Below are 12,812 nucleotides of genomic sequence, written 5' to 3'. Positions count from 1 at the left end.
AAATGATGTGAATTGGTATTTTAGTAGAGAATAAATATCAATGATTTTTCCTCTTTTTTTTTGAGGCAAGGTCTCATTTTGTCTGTTGCCCAGGCTATAGTGCAATGGCACGATCTTGCTCACTCCAATCTCTGTCTCCTGGGCTCAAGCAATTCTCCCACCTCAGTCTCCCAAGTAAAGTTGGGACTACAGGTGTGCACAACCACACCCAGCTAATTTTGCATTTTTTGTAGGGATGGGGTTTCCCCATGTTGCCCAGGCTTGTCTGGAACTCCTGGGCTCAAGCGATCTGTCTGCCTTGGCCTTCCAAACTGCTGGGATTACAGGCATGAACCACCACACCCAGCCAAGAATAAATGTCAATGACTTTTAAACATAAAAAAAGTTTAACTTCAGTGATAGATTGATAAATATACAATAATAAGACAATAGGTTTCACTCAGCAAAGATCTAAAACTTGATAATATGCTACTCTAGAAAGAGCAGCAGAAGAAAGCCCTCTCAAACCATGTGTGTAGGCAATTATAAACTGGTATTTAGTTTCATTAAAAATGTATCCTCTTGAACTTGGCAACTCTATTTCTAGGATTCCTCTTACATATAAACATACACAGAAACAAAGATATGTACACAGGGTATTAGTTATGACACTGCAAGAAGTAAAAAATACAAAACAATGTGTGTAGGATTAGATAAATGATAGTTTACACATACATGGAATATATAGACTGACGGTCTGAAAAAGACATTGACCCATGTATACTGACATAGAATGAAACTGATCTTCATAAATATTAAATGAAAAAAGCTAAGGGGAGGAATAGTATATATAGCACACTAATATATGTGTTTTAAAAAGGACAAGGTTGGATATATACGCATGTGTTTGTAAATGCACAGGATATTTTTGAAAGAATACTTAAAACTAGTAATCTCTATTTCTGGTTAAGGGGACTACGAAAGGAGGGGTTCACAGATGGTGAAGCAATTTTCTTTGTTCCCATTTGTATTGTTTGACATTTTAAGCATGTACACGTATAAGTTATTAAACTATAAAGGGTAAAAAAACTAAAGTGCCACAAATTATGTGTTGAAATTACATGACAAGATTTAGAGTAAGGCACTAAAAGAGATATCAATAACCAACAGGTTGGTTATATAGAGGCTGTCTGTGCAGCGATGTGTAAATGAATATCCTACATTCATACCACATGAAATGTCCTGGCATTCTCAGATTCAGCATGACTTTCTTAAAGGTACTAACAAAGGAATAGGAACAGATGTATATAATTATCTAATTTTAGTAAAATCAGCCTCCTACTACAGATAGTACTGATGAAGTTAAAATATCTAAAGGCATTTGCTTTATAATCAGTAAATGACTACATCTCAAAAATCTAGACTTCAGTTCATTGCTTAAGAAATTTTTACCACTAGATAACAATAATAAAAACAAAAATAAATGTTAGCTAGCACTTATAAACTTATATAGTACTATGGGCAAGGTAGTACTCAAAGTGCTTTAAACATACTAAATTAACTGTCACAACCATCCTATGTGGTAGGCAGTATTTCATCTCCCAATGAGTCCCACATTCTAAAATTTGTGTTATTGTATTTAAGTATGTGATATAATCTAAAGTTAAATCAGAGGAGTTACAGCTATCGGTGAACTAATGATAAAAACTATTTTGTAAGTATGATTCATTTAAAATATTCTTGAGAATAAAATGCATTTTTCTCTTATCTTTTATGTAAAACCTTGTCTTTATTATATGATAATCAATAATTCAAAAGCATGCTTTTATAAAGTCAATCTAATCTGTATCAAAGTCAATGACAGAATGATACAGAGCTCATAAACTACATAGATTACTAAAAATTACTCTTCCTTTCACAAAGGATGTTGTATTTGTAAATGCACATAATGACAGTCCAATGATCTGCCTTAATCCACATGCTAACAGCAAACAGTCAATAAAATCAGGTAGTTGATACAGCTAGAAGACATTTTAGAGAAAGATTTAGGAAAGTGTGGAGCAGAGTTAACACAATATACTGAATTTATAAGTTAAACAGAAGTTTTCAAAAGTTCAAGGGCAAGGCTATATATACAAATTTTGCATGACCATCTTTTATACACCTACCTAATCTTACTCACCTCTTGTTCCTCCACCTCCTATCTGCTCTATCTTCTTATTCTATTCTTACAAAAGCCAGCACCCCAGCTTGTGAGGCAGGGGAAGGAACAAGAAAAGCTGGGAAATAGTTTAGAAAAATTAATAGTGAGAATTGATAGGAGATCTGACAATGTGTTAAATCAGAACCAGGGCAAAGACTTGCACTAGCAGTCTAAGTATTCTATACTACCATTTCTCTTTCACTCAAAACCCATATAAGAATCATTATAGATTTTGGAGATTTTGTTGCTTTTAAACCAGGTACAGGTGCCTGCCTGTACCTCTCTTTACCTCAGGTTCTATTATCTCCTCTACCAGTCAGAGGTAAAAATTCTTTAAAAGCAGTGATTACTTCAGTCATACCTGTATACTCCCTACATGGCACTTAAGAGAAAAAAAAAAAGAGGACATACTAAAAGCTACTGAATAAAAATAGCATTTCTAAAATATATAAATATAAGAAGAGATTCTTTTAAACTACAAGCAGAATATTTTAAGTTGATTGATACCTCACTTTTTGAAACCCAGATAGCTTTCTCCTGCTAAAAAATCCACTCTTACAAATAGTGGGTTAGTTTCATAGGTCAGTCAACCAAACAAAACAGATAAAACAATACCTCCCACCTCAACATAAAGAAGGGGGCAGACAGGACACTTGACAACTTCTTGATGTAGTACAGCAACAGAATTAAGATACTGACAAAGCTAATAAGGGCATGTGTCTGTGTGTACATGGAAGACTTCCTGTAGTGAAGTTAACCGAGCAGTAAAACAAAAAGAAAAAAGAAAAGAAAAAAAAAGGAAGAAAGAAAAGAAAAATAAGCGAATTTAAGAGGGTGCATGACTACTATTAGAAGAAGAAAGGAAGTAGGAAGGAAAGTAGATGAGAAGTTCCTTGCAGTAGCCATCAGGTAGCTACCACTGCTCAGGAAAATTTGGTTGCTCTCTGGCAAAAAGAGCAACAGCTTCTGCGTAGGTAAGGAAGTGGGTATAACCTGCTGTTTGAATATATAAAGCATTCACACATTGACTGGTTATAGCTTACAAAATATATATAGTTAGTCTAAAATTAGTTGGTAAAGCAAATATTACTTCTAATTAAAAGTACCTTTCAAAGTCCCTTAGTACTTGGCCATATTCATATGTAAGTATCTAATAAGCACAGCTATTTAGTGGAATGAAAATACAGAGAACCCAGGAGAAGAAACGGAATGAGGAAAATTTTCCAGGGCCAAAAAATGGCAAGATATTTTCAGATTAAAGGGGGCTTACCAAGCGTGGTATAAAATGAGTAGCATGCAATTCAATGTGGCACATAATGATGGGCCAGTTACTGCCCATTACTTCATAATACTGTTATGAATATGAATATGATTGCTATATAATACCTGTTATATAGAACTGTTTAGGGGAGACATTTATTCTCCATATTTCCATTCAAATCTCCAGGAAGGAAAAGTTTAGAAAGCACACTTTCAGCTTCTTTTCACTTGTTCTTTCTCCCCTCAGCCAAGGAAGGAGTGACGAACTGTGAACCTGGGAGAAGGATCTATCCGGTCAACAGCTTCTGGGTACATGTTCTCCAGTGGTTCTTCCTTCCTTCATAGTGGCAGCATTCTAGTCAGCCCTCCACTACATGGTAAGCACAGGGGCTGACTCTGCTCCTATTAGGGGAGACCTGCTCTCTCAGTGACCAACCAGCATTAGAGTATGTTTGTCTAATTCAGGGGTTAAATAATAGAATGTCCATGAAGGCCAAATATCTCACCTTCCACACCACTTTTATTAGTAATAAAGCTGAAATTTTATGTCCACGTATTTATCAATTAGTTTCAAAGCAGAAGAGAAAGGAATGTTATTTCTTGCCTTCCTAAAGCCTCTAAATTATAAACTTAGTAATTTATTTTTATAAATGGTTACACTTATTCTGACTCCAAAACATTCTATTTTCTATACTCAGTCTCCATCATATGTCCTTTTGACAATACACACTCAACACCCAGAATTCATGTCACTTACCCTCTTTTCTCTGGTTATTTACACAACTAGGATGCAACTGCACATATAGCATAAGTACCCTCTAACACACTGAATGTAAACCAATCAAAAGTACTTTAAATTTAAGGCTTTATAATAACAACAAAAACCACACTAATAATTTTTCTAACTTAATTCTGTGAATTTAGAACTCTTTATGTAAACCCATCTCTGTATTTATAGATGTTAATCACTGTGTGTGTCTGTCCCTAGACTCTCCTCAGCCATGTTTGACAGGTGACACTCCAATCCACAGGGTATCTGTGGGATCACAGATGAGCAACTGGCTCTCAAACAGCCAGGGTTTAAAGTGTACCTGGGCCAAATTTCCTCTAACAGAAATGTGAGCACAGAGATAGCTTCTGGTTAAATAAAGCAAAATGAACACATACTTATCTCAAAATCCCATTAAAACAAAAGCAAAGGAGTTGTTGTTGTTGTTGTTTCAAATGGCATAAATCTTTACGGGTAACAGAAACAAAGTGAGAATCATCAATTAAATTTTCAGAGTTATAAATGCCATGTATTAGCAGACAAAGAGAATGCTAAAATATAAAATGGCTGCAGGGGACAGACAACAGGAAGCAGGACCCACTCCCACCCCCTGCCCTGGCCCCATCTAAAGAGTCAGAGCAGGCTTCTCCAGCTCGTGGCCCACGGGCCGCATGCAGCCCAGGACAGCTTTGAATGTGGCTCAACACAGATTCGTAAACTTTCTTAAAACATTATGAGATTTTTTTGCACTTTTTTTTTTTTAAGCTCATCAGCTATCATTACTGTTAGTGTATTTTATGTGTAACCCAAGGCAATTCTTCTTCTTCCAATGTGGCCCAGGGAAGCCAAATGATTGGACATCCGAGAGAGCTGAAATCAACAGTTACTCTTTCCCTCATTCAGTGTAGCTATGCAACTATTTTTCCTTCCAAATAGTATCAGACTGAAGGTTTGACCTACAAAGGTTGCTTCAGAGAGCCTGTGGACTCTGAAAGCACTAGGCACGCTGAGGGCAAGTACAAAGCTCCATGCCAAAGGAGAAAGAGAGTAGTGGAAGTCTACAAATGGAACCATGGAATCTTCCACTACAGCCATCCCACTCCTCCATCTCCAGCACCCCCCTCAGCCATAAATACAAAAATACTGTCAGCCACCCAGGAATAAGACTGTGTGGGGAGGCAGGGATAGAGGTAATAACTAGACCTCTTCGAATATATTTAATTTTATAGATAGGACTTTTAGTATCATGTAAATATTTTACATAATTACAAAATGAAATAACGTGTTGGAAAAAAATCCCTAAAATTACAAAGTAAATGGAACAAGTAAAGCCAATTGTCACTTGGGTTCTACTGAAAGTGCCTTTAAGATACTGTAAAGTGACTGTACATTTCTAGTGGGAATACCCTAAGAAATAAAAGCAAAAATCAATCGATCAACAAACAAAAAAACCTGAAATTAGTTTTCTTTCTTTCTTGAGACATGGTCTTGCTCTGTTGCCCAGGCTGGAGTGCAATGGCACAATCTTGGCTGCAGCCTTGATCTCCTGGGCTCAAGTCATTCTCCCACTTCAGCTTCCCAAGTAGCTAGGACTACAGATGCATGCCACCAGGCGTGGCTAATTTTTTTTTTTTTTTTTTTTTTTTTTGTAGAAATGGGGTTTCACCATGCTCCCCAGGCTGCTTTTGAACTCCTAGGCTGAAGCGATCTGCCTGCCTCAGCCTCCCAAACTGCTGAAACTACAGGCATGAGCCATCGTGTGCGGCCCTGAAACTTTTTTGGTAAAATTATATTGTTGGTGAAAGAGTTGGTATTATTATTCTGAGACTACTGTGACAAAACATGGGGATTATGCAAATGCCCTTAAGAACTGATATTAAAAAAAAGTAAGTGTGGAAAAAAAGTAACTGTAGAAAAAAGTGTGGAAGGTTAAAACCTTTAGTCTTGAATTAGAGAAATCGTAATATAAATTCATGATGTATTTTATCTCAAAAATTTTTAAGTGCATATTTCATAGGTCAGGCCTACTAATCAATCTTAGAGACATGGCCAACCCAGTAGTAATGAACACCCCTAGGACCCAACTTACAGTCTCCAAATACAATTTCCCACTAAAAGAAACAAGAGCACCCTGTGGAAATGACTGACTTCAGATCTGGGCCAGGAAAACATGTAAGGTAACCCTACCACATTTTAGTTTTCTTGCTTTCTGGTATAATATTACCACGTCAAAAAAAAACCTCAAGAGCAAACCTGAATAGGTTCCTACTGCCCAAAAACAGCAATAAGGATAATAAATTCAATGGGCTAAAATATAATACAAATGTATAAATCCATGATCCATAATGATTTTAAAACAAAATAAACATCCTCATAATCATTTCTGGAGAGTACTAAAAAATCAGTCTCCATCAGGAAGTATATAATTTTTCGTTGTTTCTCTTCTTTTGTGATGTCAGCAACCATTAATGACAATTACCTTGATGCACTAATTCATTAGGGGTTACAAAATAATTTTTTATCATTCCTGCTTGGTTTACATTAGCTGGAATACTTCTATAAAGAGAAACTTCCTCTTTCTCAATTATTCAGAGATCCTGAAATACAGTACATAGAAAAGAAAGATAAATGCTTGATTCCTGATTAAAAGAATCTTAAGAGACTGATTAACCAGCTATAACATATGGAAATTTTCTGGATCCCAATTCAAAAGTATCAGCTGTTAAAAAAAAGTAAGATAAATGAGATCATTTATCTTATAAGACAGTCAAGAAATATGCACACTGATTAAATATTTGATGATATTAAGAAAACGATGTTTTTCTTTTAAGGAGTGATGCGATATTATTCTAATAGTATTATTACATATTAATAGTATTACTATAATACTTTTAGATAATATTATAACTATGCTTTAATATCCCCAGAGCAAATAATGTTGGGATGGCTATAAAATCATGGAGGTAGAAGAAAAGGTATAAGTATAGAGAAACAATATTGGCCAGTAGTATATGACCGTTCATTATTATTATTTCTACTTTTGAATGTTAAAATTTTTCCATAAAAGTTTTTAAAAAGATAAATATGTAGAATATATAAAGAGTCTCTTTAAAAATTCAGTAAGAAAATGACCCAGAGAAAAATGGACCCAAAGATAGGAAAAGGTAATCTACATAAAAATGTTTAACTTCGCTTTTGTGATTGATAAGAGGCAAATTTAAATCAACAAATACCAATTCATACCCATCAAACTGACAAAAATTGTAAAGTTTCACAGTAACAAGTGTTGATAAAAATATGAGACAACAAGAACTCTCATACACTACTGGTGAAAATATAAACTGATATCAGTTTGAAGAACAATTCTGCAGTATCTAAAGTTAAACATGTACTTTTTATAAGACCCAGCAATTCCACTTATAGGCCCACAACCTACCTAGAAAAGCTCTCATAAATGTGGACAAGATGACACACACAAGGCCATTCATAACATTATATTCATATAAGCAAAAACATGTCCATCAATAAGAATAGGAAAACTGAGATATATTTGTACAAAATATTTATGAAACGAAAACTATGTTTACATAAAAACATGCACATAAATGTTCATAGCAACTTTATTAATAGCCAAAAATTAGATACAATTCAAATGTCCTTCAATGATAAAAAAAAAAAAATCAAACTGTAGTACATGAAATTATACTCAGCAATAAATAAGATCAAACTACTGACACATGCAACAACTTGGATAATCTCAATGGAATTAGGCTGAGTTAAAAAAAAAAAAAAAGAAATCAATTCCAAAAAGTTATATACATACTGTAGATTTCACTTACATAACATTCCTTGAAATGACAAAATAATAGAGATGGATAACAGATTAGTTGCTATAAAACAAGGGCAATAAATGCACCTATCTCAAAGGATTCTTGTAGAAATTAAATGAAATAATTTGTGCATATTACACTGCCCCCTACAAAGTATGTGTTCAATAAAGGCAAGCAATTATTATTACTGAACTCCATTACTATACCCTATTAGTAGATCAAGACTATCCTCTAATTTAGCCAGAAGTGAAAGTACTATAGAATTTTATAGGTCTTTTTAATATTAACGTTCTTAATAATCGTTGTATACAGAAATCATGGTTTTTCGTTTAAATAATTTGAAGCCTCAACTATGAATAACTGGAAATTATAAAAGTGTATTGCAAAAAAAAAAGTACTTATTTCTGCCTCTCTGAAGGTTAACACTTTCCATGTATGAGCTGCAACATCTATTTCTCTGGCTTATTTTTTTAAAGATTAATTTGTACCCAATGTGCTTTTGATTTATAAAACTTAAAGTCACTAGGGCTTCAATGGGGAAACATTTCAAATTAATTCATAGAAAAAAAAAAAGACGGGGATAACATGTATCCAACCATGGTTACATGTAGGAATAATTTTTTCTATTATTCTGTGAGTCCATATATATAAAATTCTAATTTAAAGCAAAAAAGAAGTAATAAACAACCAGGCATGGGGACTTGCTAAGTAAAAGACAAGTGATATCACAAATCATTTCTTTTCCTAAATGTTTTCCATTTTCTTGGAAAAGAAAAGTGATTCTAAGCTACTTTCCAGTGGATTCTAATTATTTCTTTGGTTAAAATAGTCTAGCCCAAGGAATGGCAAACTATGGTCTGTGAGACAAGTCTGGCCTGCAGCTTGTTTTTGGTAAGGCTGTGAAAAGGTAAAACAAAACGAACAAACAAACAGATTTTTACATTTTTAATGGATAATTTTAAAAGTAATAATAAAAAGGGTCAGGCACGGTGGCTCACGGCTGTAATCCCAGGACTTTGGGAGGTTATGGTGGAAGATTGCTTGAGCCCAGGAGTTCAAGACCAGCCTGGACAACATGGTGAAACTCCATCACTACAAAAAAACAGCTGGGGGCAGTGGCGTTAAGCCTGCAGTACCAGCTACCCAGGAGGCTGAGCTGGGAGGATGGCTGGAGCCCAGGAGCTCAAGGATGCAGTGAGCTATGATGGCGGCACTGCACTCCCGCCTGGGTGACAGAGTGAGACCCTGTATCCAAAAAAAAAAAAAAAAAAAAAAAAAATCCAGAGAGAGAAAGAAAAGAGAAAGGTAATAATAAAAAGGAATAGGAGAAAAGGAGAAGAATATGTGATAGAGATCAATAGTGGCCTCCCAGAACCCAATATATTTACTAACTAGCCCTTTACACAAAAAAGATTTGCTCATCCCTAGTTTAAGTTCATTAGGAAAAATAAAGTATTTCTGAGAAACTGGGAATGTGAATGATCAGCAAAGGCTACTAAAGAAGTACAATTTTCAAGATTTCACTCTTTGTGGTATGGTTTCCTCTAGGCCCTCTCTCCAGCTTCATCATCCATATACAGAGAAAACAATCTTATGTGATATTATCAAGAGATACTGTTTGAAATACTCTTAGGGATGGGAACTAACGGCAAGAAATCTATTATTCTTTAAAAAATAAAATCTTCCTTAAGGATTGACTAGCTCTAAAAAGTTCAAAAAAGTTCAAGTCTGAATTTGGCCAGTAATTTGTGTCTGGGTCCCTAAAGTTAGCTTCTTGTTTTTTATTAACTGAAAAAAAAAAAAGAGCTATTCACTTAATATTTAGAATTGACCACTATAATTTGATTTACATTATTATGAAAAATACAAATATGTCTGCTATAACATGATAGATATTCCTAAAAAAATCCTTTATATGCAAAATTGTATACAAAAATACAGGTTTATAAAAAAACTTATCATTTTGTTATCAGAGTCCAAACAAACTATAAATGCTATTTTAGATGACCACATAAGCCACTCAGAGTGGTTGGCTACTACCTCAAGGGATATTAAAAATAGACAAAAACGGCCGGGCACAGTGGCTCACGCCTATAATCCCAGCACTTTGGAAGGCCAAGGTGGGCGGATCACCTGAGATCAGGAGTTCAAGACCAGCCTGGCAAACATGGTGAAATCCCATCTTTACAAAAAATACAAAAATTAGCCGGGCACGGTAGCGCGCACCTATAGTCTCAGCTACTTGGGAGGCTGAGGCAGGAGAATCGCTTGAACCTGTGAGGCGGAGGCTGCAGTGAGCCGAGATCGTGCCACTGCACTCTAGCCTAGGCAACAGAATGAGACTACATCTCAAAAAAAAAAAAAAAAAAAAAAAAAGACAAAAATAACAGAATGGAATCACTGACTTGTGGGTGCTGAGACAAACAGACTGCAATAAAGCACTGTTTGACGGCATCAGGAGAAAATGCAACCAGTCACTAGCTAAGAGCTGTGCAAGACTGCGGGTGCACCTCTCTGGGAAAGGAACCCCTTAGGTACAGGCAGTCATTTTTAATTTTCTTAGAATAATAGAACTGAAAGAACTCTTTGCCCCTTCCCACAGAAGATTTTACTTTATTTCCTGATTCTAGCTCCCCTTGGTGAGGAAAAACCATAAGAGAGCCTGGACAACTTCCATGTAGTACTGACATTCACTCTTTTTTATCAATTGTTACAAAAGACTGCAAATTCTCTGTGGTAGCTTTTTGTAAATAAATGAGATACTGTTTATAAATCTTACCAATTAGTAAATGAACAATGAGCTCAGTACTTTTCCCACTATACCACACAGAAGCTAAATTAAACCTTTCTAATCATAACAGCCGTAAGGAAAAATTCTTTGGACTGTCAAAGGGAGCAAAGATACAGATAAATCAAAAGACTATTTTTGTTAGACTTATACATTTAAGCTTTCCAACATTTATCTATGAATTATCAATGGTGGTGTTTTTTAATGTAAAGAGAAGCAATATCCATGTTTATACAAAGCCCCTACTTTCATGCATCTGTAAATTTCTGGCCGGGGGCAGTGGCTCACGCCTGTAATCCCAGCACTTTGGGAGGCTGAGGCAGGCGGATCACCTGAAGTAAGGAGTTCGAGATCAGCCTCGTCAACATGGTAAACCCTGTCTCTACTAAAAATACAAAAATTAGCTGGGTGCGGTGGTGGGCCTCTGTAATCCCAGCTATTCGGGAGGCTGAGACTGGAGAATGGCTTGAATCCAGGAGGCGGAGGTTGTAGTGAGCGGAGACTGTGCCATTGCACTCCAGCCTGGGTGACAAGAGTGAAACTCCACCTCAAAAAAAAAAATCCTAAATATTTACTTCTGGAAATTATTTGTCAATATCTAAACCTCTTGATAGCAGGCAACTAAATAAGACAGAAACACAAGCACACCTTGTTTCTAAAGGCGATTATTTTGAGTATTAACAGCACTCTGCAAAAGTGTCATTCACTTAAAATCTCTTTGGTCTATCCTCTTCCAACTCTGTATTTCCTTTCTTATATAACTTTTCAAAACTATTTTTACCACTCCAATGAATCCAGTAACAACCAACACTGACTGTACCTCAAGTACAACATGTATAACAGTATCCCTTCTAAATTAGGTTAGGTACTAATACTAAATGGCAAAGAGAAAGTAGATGCAAGGGCATTCTAAACAGAGCAGCAGGAACAGACACGAAAGCAGAGATGATATCCTTAACTGCAAGAGATATAAATTATCAAAAACAAGACTGGATAAAAGCTATATGATACAAATCCATTTTCAAGCAGAAAAAATATTCAGGACCATATGTTCAATGAAGTTGTATGCACAAATATAAAACGTAGATTTAAAGAATGCAGGGTTGAATAGTTTACAAGTCTAGCAATAGTGCTGTTGTATATCTAACTTTCAGTTAAATGGATCCTAGAATATACTAAAATGGCCTCTCAGTAGGTAGACATATGAACTAAGAAGTATTTAAATAAAACCATATTTTCCTTAGAGCCTGTATACTTCTCAACCCTAAGGAGATCATGGGATCTGACAGACTCAGATGCCCCTCCTTGATGTGAGTATCACGAAAGCCTGTAAGCCAGTGTTTCTCAAACTCTAGCACTCACCAGAATCATCTGAAGGGTTTGTTAAAACAGGTTACTGGGCCTGATGATCAGTTTCTGATCCAGTAGATTTGGGGTAGGGCTTGTTAATGTGCATTTCTAACGTGTTCCCAAGTGATGTTGGACCATGTTTAGAGAAATACTGCTCTAAACCCACAGTCTTTGCTCTAAAACATTATAAACTTTACTTGTGGTAACTGTGAAATATACTGAACTTTAAAAATCTGTAAACCTTTAAGGTTCTCAGGCTTCAATAACCTTAAAGACAGCTAATGAAAAGCAAATGTATCTAAAAGTTCAGAAGCAACCCAAGCACCATAATCTGCTTTGCTTGGAGCTCTCCAAAGTTCTGACCTAGCTTCCAACTTTAGCTTAAACATGTACTAAAAGACCCTGAATGCTGATACCTAGGACTCTTCACGTTGAATCTTCCAGACTTCCTAGAATTATAAAACTTGGCTGCAGATCATATGCACAACTCCCACCTCTACCAATTGACAACTCAAGAAAATGAAGTGCAGAAAAGTTCAAAGCCATATTCCACAAGGTAATGCAATCCAAGTCTACTGACTAATTTAAAATTTTTAAAGCTCCAGGTCCATGCCATAATCAAGATTATTCCTA

General features: G+C 35.6%; 1 protein-coding gene across 7 annotated transcripts in view; it reads right to left on the bottom strand.

The window, feature by feature from the left end:
- EPC2 (enhancer of polycomb homolog 2) overlaps positions 1-12,812 on the bottom strand; it is a 144,555-nt gene that overhangs the window by 46,398 nt on the left and 85,345 nt on the right. For 2 of the 7 annotated variants that reach the window (XM_063790497.1, XM_063790496.1), the window contains exon 2: positions 2,162-2,258. The exons of 4 other annotated variants lie outside the window; for them this stretch is intronic. Coding sequence is in view for 1 of the 3 variants with exons in the window: in XM_016949793.4 (XP_016805282.1) it covers positions 3,569-3,617 (49 nt within the window). In the remaining 2 variants the exon portion in view is untranslated. Of the gene's footprint in view, positions 1-2,161; positions 2,259-3,568; positions 3,697-12,812 lie in introns of those variants that run through there. One more of the 7 variants, XM_016949793.4, reaches the window with a different exon arrangement.

The sequence above is a fragment of the Pan troglodytes genome, chromosome 13 (genome assembly GCF_028858775.2).
Source record: "Pan troglodytes isolate AG18354 chromosome 13, NHGRI_mPanTro3-v2.0_pri, whole genome shotgun sequence".
Classification (NCBI taxonomy): Eukaryota; Metazoa; Chordata; class Mammalia; order Primates; family Hominidae; genus Pan; species Pan troglodytes.
This window is presented reverse-complemented; position numbering and strand designations above follow the sequence as displayed.